The sequence below is a fragment of the Acanthisitta chloris genome, unplaced genomic scaffold (genome assembly GCF_000695815.1).
Source record: "Acanthisitta chloris isolate BGI_N310 unplaced genomic scaffold, ASM69581v1 scaffold1319, whole genome shotgun sequence".
Lineage (NCBI taxonomy): Eukaryota > Metazoa > Chordata > Aves > Passeriformes > Acanthisittidae > Acanthisitta > Acanthisitta chloris.
The window spans coordinates 1-9,178 of NW_008692852.1; the positions used below are offsets into that span (position 1 = coordinate 1).

General features: G+C 49.1%; 1 protein-coding gene across 1 annotated transcript; it reads left to right on the top strand.

Moving 5' to 3' along the window:
• Positions 1–53: 53 nt before the first annotated feature.
• On the top strand, positions 54–9,142 carry LOC103809929 (WSC domain-containing protein 1-like; the record flags this gene model as incomplete). The annotated part of the gene is made up of 5 exons (XM_009082803.1): positions 54–279; positions 3,627–3,741; positions 4,153–4,337; positions 6,033–6,154; positions 9,081–9,142. Coding segments are annotated over exons 1-5 (710 nt in total), but the record flags the coding sequence as incomplete, so codon positions are not given.
• Between the last annotated feature and the right edge of the window lie 36 nt (positions 9,143–9,178).

A 9,178-nucleotide genomic window follows, 5' to 3' on the forward strand; every position in this document is an offset into this window, starting at 1 on the left:
TGCAAGGCTCGCGTGGGACCTCCGCCACTCAGGCCCTGCAGGCAGCGGAGGAGATGGCCGGGGTTGGGATGGTAGACCCCGGGACTCTGCAGAACCCCCGTCTGGGTCCCAGGCTGCAGGAACCGGCCCTGGACCCGCGGCACAGCCCACGCTGGCTCACGGCCCGCAACGCCGAGCTCAGGCAGCTGAGGAGAAGGTGGTTTCGCCGGTTCATCAGTGACCAGGAGCCCGTGCAGACAGCAGGATCCAAAGCAGCGAAGCACATCGCTGAACACAAAGGTAAGGGATGTGCCCTGCCCGTTTTCTGGCACACACGTGAGCTGCACCTGGCCTGGCCCTGGCGGACACTGCCGCATCACAATACGTCCCTGCAGATCTGCCTTCCTCAACACTTAGGCATGTGCATAGGCCAAAGTACAAACCTAACATCCCTGGTCACACTGAGCTGTAACTTCCTCCAAAAGAGTAATTTTATTGATTGAATGGAAGCTCAGACAGTAGAATATGCTCCCTAATCTAAATTATTTTCTCTTCAAGCAGGCAGAGATGACCACTTTAATTGATTTTCTTTCTCAGAAGAGGGAACACTTTAAAAGTGGATTTTATCACATTAACTGTCCAAAACCACATAGTACCTTGAGTCCAAAGTGCCTCCTTGCTGCTAAAGCTTTCTAGCACATGCTAAATTCTGCTATCGCAAATGCATTCGCTGTTCCCGCCCAGGCCTCTGTGAGCATCTCTGCAAATGCACTGTCCTTAGGGGGACGCAAGGTGGGCACCAGCCCCCCTGAACCTGAGACAAACTCCTGGGGTTTGACAAGTTTGCTGGGAATGTGCAACAGGCCAAGGGAACACAAGGGGAACACCCTCTACAAGAGCTGCATCACGCAGGCACAGCTGGGCTGTCACCCCTTGCCAGACCCTCCACACAAAGCCAACTGCCCATGGTGTTGGGCTCTTATACAGCTGAGCTGGAGTCCCAACCTGCCACCACCTCCAAGGGCTCAGCACCCCCAGGGCGCAGACCAGCCCCCGAGGAGCCCACCACAGGCAGCACCAGAGCACACCCTGGTGCCTGCCATGCCCTCCTTGCATCGTCAAGGCATCAGCTGGTGGTCTTTGACACGTTGCCTTTTAGAAAAATGAGTTGTTCTTGGAGATGTTTCACTGATAATAAAACAGGAACAGGATCTGGATGACTAGACACCACATTACTAAACTGCTTTTTAGTTTGTTGAATAAATTTACCCAAACAAAAGGGCACCTTATGCAAAAATCCCGCAAAATGGGTGCCGCCTCGTGATATCTACTGAGGGAATTGTCAGAAACTGGAATGAGAAGGCGACAGTGGTGGTGTGTGGGAGATGAGTCACACAGTGTGAGTCAGGCAAACGGAACCACTGGAGTTACCTGAGGCACCAACTGGAGCTGCTCTGTGGAGACTACCCTGCTGGTAGCAGGTTTTGGTAGCAGAGACACTGAGAGCTGCTCAGCCAGGGCTTTGCTCAGGTTCTAACTGCTGATGAGAGGAGTCAGAAGGACTAGTTATTTGTACTCCCCAGCGTGCTGAGTTGTAGAACCAAACACCCACCATTTGTGTATCTAACTGAACACAAAGTGACATTAATAACAATATTGTTAACAAGCACTGGAATGCCTTTGAAGATCATCAATTAAAATTTAACTACCTAAGTAGAGTATGTTATCTTCCCCCCCTCACTCATCCTAGTAAACTTAGAGGCTTGTTATTTCATATGGATCCCTCCCGTCTTGGGAGGTGCTCCCGAGTGGTCGTGACGCCGGTTGAAGTTTCGGTGGTGCCCACGGGTCCCGCAGCACTGCCTATCTGCAGAGCTCCTTGTCGCGCTGCCCCTGTGACTCTGCCCCAGCCAGCCCTCCCTGGGACGCCTGACCCAAGACGAAACCCATAGCATCTGCCTCAGCCTGTTGTGAACCTCCCAGCTTGCTTGGCCTTGCTCTGTCTCCACCCAGGAGCACACAGCCTTGGGTGAGAAAATCCAAGTCCCTTTTCTGCTCCAGGTCAGGCTGTCTCACCTGCTGACACTGCAAGTGGCTCAGGGTAGGGACCACATCTTTTGCTGCTGGGGTCACTGGCAAATACTGTTAGTGCAGCAAACGAGAGTGTTCTGTTCCAAGCGCTTCCAGTGGATGGAGTTTTGCAGTCTCCCCTGGCCTGGTTCCGCCACAGCACGGGATGCAGAGGTGACAGGGACTGGGTCACTGATGTGACGTGACGTGCTGCTCTGAGACCGTGGAGTGTCTCCATGACTCACTCACAGGAGGATGTGAATGAGGAGCTGCTGCCGCGCTGGCGGCGGTGCGGGAGGGACACGGAGGGTGGCTGTCCTGCCCAGACCCCACTCAGGCTCTCTGGCCCCACAGCCTCAGTGTTCTGCTGCTACTGGTTTGAATTGAAGTACCAAATCAAAAGTCTCCAGTAAAATGAGGAGCATCCCTGCTGCAGGTGCGTGACTCCCACCTCGTTAACAGTGTGCTGTGGGTGTGTGTTCACAGCTTGTGAGTCTTCTAATTGCATGTTGGCAAATTACCGACAGGCAGATCTTTGCGTCTGTAATATTAAAATGCTTGATTTATTATTCCTGGTTCCAAAATCCCTGTTAGAGTGGCTCAAACTTTCCTTTTCTTGTGGATTATTTTATGGCTAATATAATGCTTTTTAGTTTCATTTTTCATCATATATTCTTTTCCTGTCCACAGCTCACATTATTTAATTTCCCCGCATTATCATCTCAATGTTGCTACTTCTGAAATCAAATTTCCTTTCTTCCTTCATATTTTAATGATAAAATGTACTTATAGACACACAACTGCTGCATAATAGTGGGACTCCACATCAGCCTTCCAATCGTATATTAATAAATGGGCCAGAGTTTTATAGTATTTTTGTTCATGACAACAAAAAATAGGCTGAACATTGGATGCAGTTTAAGAGAAACATTTATCTTTCATATGCTAAGTAAAGCAAGACATATTTGAAGAGATTTCTTTGCGCTGGAGAGGAGGAGATAGCTCAATGTGATAGCTACACGGTGCTGCCTAGTTAAAGCTGAAGTTATCTTTCCATTACAGCTTTAATATAACTCTCCATACCCAAAGAAAATTGATTTTCTTAATATTTCTCTTGCACCGTCTCATTATCAACTGGAGATTTTAAAGAACACTTGGGACAAATCCAACAAGATTTCTGGAAGTTTTTGCCATTTTGAAGAGTACATTCTCCTTTACTTTAGAGGTATGCCATGTTTTCCACCCAAGGGAGGGAGCTGAGCAGGCAGCAGCTGCCTGCAGGAACCACAGCTCCAGGAGGGTTGTGGCCTCTGGGTGTGCAGGGGCAGGGTTAGGGGAAGGGAAAGTCCTTTCCCTTCTGTCCATTCCCACGGGACAGTCACACTGACCCCTTCAATGCACCTACCGAGGCTCAGTGCCAAGGGAGAGGTCTGCAGAGGTCTGGGACCCCAGAGAGGCTGGGACTTGGCCGACCACAGCCCTGCATGTGGTGACACTGCATTGCCCCCGGAGGGGTTTTCCCTTTCTCCATCCCCATCCCACGTGTGCTGTCTAACCCTGGTCTCGCATGCATACAGGCACCTACATGGGATGCTTCACAGACGATTCGAGGGAGAGGACACTGAAGGGAGCTGTCTTCTATGACTTAAGAAAGATGACAGTAGCTCACTGTCAGGAAGCTTGTGCCGAGAGGTGAGTGGTATTTTTTCACTGCAAGTTTGCTCTTTCTTAACAACAAGTAGAACTGAACTTGAAATGAGAAAAGCATTCCTACATTAAACATACAGCATCTGTGAAAACAGTGATTTTCTCAGACCTTCAGGCACGGAGTAGCTCTGCTACCCTGCTTGAAGCAGACTGTTGCATTGCTGCCTGTCCTATGTGGCAGCACGGCTGCTCACAACACAGCTCTGTTGTCCTGGGCAAAAGTGACTGGTTAAAAAGTCTCTGTTAGAGCTCTGCCATTTGATGGATGTTGGTCTCTAGCCCAGATGTCGCCGACGTGGCTGTGCCCTTCCCAGGACAGGCTCCGGAGCCACGGGAGGGGACAGGCTGCTGTCTCTGGGGGACAGACAGCCAGGGTGACAGTGCCTGGTTTTGCAGGGCTTACAGCTACGCGGGCCTGGCGTTCGGAGCCGAGTGCTACTGCGGGAACCTGCTCCCGGACGGCGCCGCCAAGCCCGAGGAGTGCAACAGCGAGTGCAAGGGGGAGAAGGGCTCCCTGTGCGGAGGGGTGAACCGGCTCTCGGTCTACAGGGTGGAGGAGCTGCGAGCAGGAGCCAGGCGACGTGAGTGACCGCGGACGGGAGGCTGCTGTCCCCGCACGACACCGCTCTGGAGCGGCAGAGGACGGAGGGGCCCGCAGGGCGCTGTGTCCGTTTGCTGCCGGTCTGGGCCCTGCGCTCCCTGCCCGAAATAGCAGCGCTGCTCGCTGCCTCGGAGCAGGGAGACGCGCCCGGCACGGCTGCCTCAGGGGAGGAGACACCGCACAGCGCACGGAGACTGCAAAAGCAGCGGAATTTCAGCTGAAATACGGCTCCGTTTGGCAAACGCTGCAGGGGGCCAAACCCACGTATTTAAGAAACAGCCTTAGAAGTGGGTGCCCTGTAACAGGAGGGCAGAAAAGCGCTCAGATCAAGGCCACCCTAAGCTCAGATGATCCGTAACAAAATGAGTGCTCTGCGACTGCATAGCAGGGAATAAGTAGAGGCCAGAGAGAGTCACACCAATCCTTTTCCAAAGTGAGAGAAAGAAGACCACAGAGTTTTGCTTTTCCAAGGACTGCTCTTGCAGTTGGGATCTTGTTTCATCTTTAGATGGCAACCCACTCTACTTGTCATTCAGTCAGCTACCATGGGAGACACCGTGGATAAACCTTTAGGCCAACACAAAGCACATAAAAGATCTAAACAGCTGAGCAGTCTTTACATTTGGCAAGCTCACAAGACCTTACAGATGTTATTTGCTGAGAAGCAGCACCAAGATCTTAGGTTGTGCCAGTATTGATGGTACTTCATTTCTTCTTAAAGACAAGTCAAGGTTTGTACAATAATCCACCCAGCTACATATAAATTATATATCAAAGGTACATAGACCTAAATTGCTAGTGTCAGGCTGACAGGCACGTTGGCAGGCTTCCCAGGACATGCATCACTGTTTAAACCTCCAGCATAAAATATATATACACACATATTTTGTAGGAAAAGGCAGCATTTAATTTTTTTTTAAGTATTAATGAATTAGTCATCAAATTAGTCTAGCCTAGAGCTAGATTTGTATTTTGTTTGCCCTTAGTGATACCTAATAGTTGTCTGCTTGAAGAATCCCCCTGACACAAGCCAGCTGAGGGGCCAGCAGAAGCATTAATCACGATGAACAAGTATGTTGGAAAGTAACTCTGAGACTCTAACGGCCCCAGTGATTTACACTGTGCAATATAGAGCAGAGACCTCTCATAAGACTTCTTACACAGAGCAGAAACAGCGGCATTTCCATTTAAACCTTCCCAAAAATGGGGTTTGCTGACTCCCCTCTCAGTCCCTCCCTGGACACCCCACGGGGGATCCGGGGGAGGGAGTTTTCAGGATCGTTTACATTCCTTTCCTTTTCTAGTGCAGATCATGGCAAGCTTTGTAGATTTTTATCGGGGCTTTTAAGCCTTTGAGGGGAAAGCAGGTCCCCAGAGGGAGCTGGGACCTGCGAACAATAGCAATGCCCTTGGCTGGTGGGATCTAACCCAAACTCCGTGCTGCAGCTCTCTTCCTCCCGTGGCTTGCACAAAGCTAAAGACATGTGCTCCTTTCGGTACCGCTGGATTTGCAACATGTTTTTCTAGCATATCTCATGGTTTCTCTTATTTCTGCAGCCTTTGTAATATAAAATTTATTATTTTTAGCTTCTGAACCTATTATTGTTCTTTGTGAAAGAGGCAGGATGCTATGGTCATCGTTTTCCTAAGAGAAACCTATTTCATATCCCCACAGGGAGGAATGTTATCTATCGAGGATGTTTTAGAGCTCCAGAAAATTTAACAGACACCTTTCCAGTCTCTTTGATACAGCCCAATTTGACGGTGGAGATGTGCTCTGAATTTTGCTCCAAGAAAGTAAGAACAGCTCTCATTTCACATCCTTTCTCTTTTGTTATTCTAAATTCTGATCGGCTCAGGGAAGAGCAGAGATTAGTGCCTTAGAGCTTTGAATTTGTAAATGAGTTTCCAAAGGACAAAACTCATCAGAGTAAATACCCAGTGATGCATCTGGTCAAACGGGAGTGGGGAAGGCGGGAGGGAATCAGAGCAGTGCTCCACTGCACACGATACACAGAAAAGCTGCTCTAAGTGATGAGTTATCGACCACGAGGAAATCGATGCCGTTTCCGTGTCACATTCAGCCGAGCCCTGAGCCAGACTTGGCCCCGGGGGATGTGCGGCGCGGGGGGGTGGACGTGGGCTGGTCCCCTCGGCGGTCGGGAGCCAGGCCGGGCAGGGCAGGGGCTGGGCACCCTCCTTCAGCGCCTCGTGGTCCTTCTCCTTTCTGCCCGACTCCAACGAGGCTCATTTTCTGTACGGAGGCTTCACTAGGTGCTCAGGTTTCGCCTGCAGCCACATTCAGCCTCATGCACTAAACTCAATGTTCAATTACTTTTTGCAGCATCACAAAATTGATTAAAACTATTAAGGCATGAAAAACAAATCTTCTTAATTACTAGGTAGAGTGGGAAAGCTTTTCCCAGTCAACATATCCTCTAAACCAGCTCATCAGTGTTGTAAGAATGCACCATGGAATTAGCTGCACAGTGAACAGCAGTGGATCACCCACACCCCCTGCGTACAGCACCTTCCAGACACACACTCCGTGTTCCTCATGTCCTCCATGCATAGAAACCTTCAGGAATTAGCGAGCAATTCTTCCAAAATGCTGCCATTAATCTATTGCCTAATACTGGGGAAAATATTTGATCTGTCTGTGCCAGTTTACCCGAAATAACATCATTTTATTAATATTTACTGAGGAAGTACAATTAATTATTGCTTCGCTGTTTGGGAGAGTGATATGAAATATCTGGAGAAGTTGTTTTCATATGGACTCAACATAAGGTCTGTGTTTTTAAGCACAGTCATACTATTCTGTTTTGGGAAGATGACTTTTCTAAATAAGTGCTTTTTCAGAAGTATTGTTCCTTCAGATATAGGTATCTGAAATTACTGATGACTGAGAAGGACAGGGACGTATAGGTTTGTTGCAAAATGCACGTGCCAATTTTTTTTAAAATAACAAACCCATCACTTTTACTTGGGAGATAAATTTCCTTCCATGATCAGCCCCCATCTCTTACTCTTTCTGATAGCCTGAAAGACTAACTGCATCAGATAGGAAGTTGGAAAAGGAACTAATTTAGCAATCAGAGAAAAAACAGATATGTGTATTTTTAATCTATTCATAATTCTTAATTTTGATACAAAGTACTACAAAACAATCAGTGATTGAATCATCACATCTGCTGTGTAGCTATTGGAGAATCTTAACTTTCCTTACAGCACAGAAACTACCTGTTGAGGCTTCATATCACAAATTCTTGTGTAAATAGTCCTGTTGAAATCACCTGTCCCTGAGCTGCAGCTCACAGGCTGCACACCTGAGCCTGTCAGTGTCTGCACGACAGCTCAGTTCCCTGGCTGTACACTGGTGGGCTGAGAGTTCCCTTGCAAAGCCCCCTCTGACTCTCTCACTCCTCATCCACATGCTGCCCAGGCCATGGGAAGACCTCACAGGTGAGGGTCAGCCCGACTGCCCTGCGTGCCCCAGGGCTGGGCACCTGAGCCACTGCCACCCTGCACTGTGTGCTGAGGGGTGCAGAGCAGCTTTGCGCTGACCGGTGTCCTGCAGACACAGGAGGGCAGACAAGTGGTTGTGTATGTCCTCTTGCAAAACCTCCAGTCTTCTAAAGTCCATCACTTGCAGGGGCCACTTGGCACAAGGAACATTTTTATTCTAGGCTGTGTTTGAGGGCAGGGACAGTTAATTTCTCAAACTGAGAAACACTGCTTCATTGTCAACGGAAAATTTCTGTTTGCAGACAAACCCAGAACTATTTTGCCCTTGGATCAAGTCTGTAAATAGTTTTTGACAATGTCATATCTCATTCGCTAAGCAAATGTTGGCTGTTGGGCACAGCACACGTGTTGCATTTGACTCCTTATCAGAGGATGAATGCATGGGGAAGAGTGAGAGATAAGCTGCTCAGCAGTCCTGTCACACACTCCCAGGCTCCAAAAGACTTTTAAAAGGCAAAAAGTGTTGATATGGAATAGGTGGATTTGAACATTCTGCACTCACATACTCCCCAAACTTCCTTCAGCCTTCCTGCCCACCCACACAGCACTGTGCCACTGAGTGAGCCACAGGGGACCCTGGGACAGTCCCAGCCCTGCCAGGAGAAGTCCTGAGCTTTAGGGCCAGTAAGGAACTGCTAATTTCATCAGGATATAAACAGCACATGTTTCCCTCAAACTTGTTTTAATTCTCACCACCACTAGCCCAGCCTCACTGCTCTGCCACCACACAGCAAAGCAGCTTTGCTGCCTGTGCCCACTCTGGGTAAGACTAGTGCACCAAAATCTGCATCGAATCCATTGACAAACATTTCTTGCAGACAAAAGTTTTCTTTGGGAATTCATTCCTTGCAAGGAACACTAACTATAACCTCCTCGTGGTCGCACACCTTAGGAGGTCTGGTGTCCAGAAGCAAGGTGGCAGAAAACACGACATCTGTGCCTGACAGCAGAGCCCAGAATATTGTGCATTTTTAACATTTTTGAGGTTTGTGTCTGAAACCCATGGTTTTGGTGATTGCAGTACGAGGACAGCAGCAGTGAAGGAGCACGAGCTTCAGAATGACATATCAAGCACTGCTTTGATCTTGACCGTGGCCTCGTGAAGATGTTTTTCTTTGCATGGCAGCAGCAGCATTCCCCACAGGCTGTTGATGCCATGGCATTTACGCACCGGTCCATTTTCTCTCTCCCGTAGGAGTTTCCCTGGGCAGTGATCCGAGGGCAGGAGTGCTACTGCGGCTACCCCAGCGGGCGCTGGTCAGCGCGGGCCGGCTTGGACGGGCCGCGCTGCAG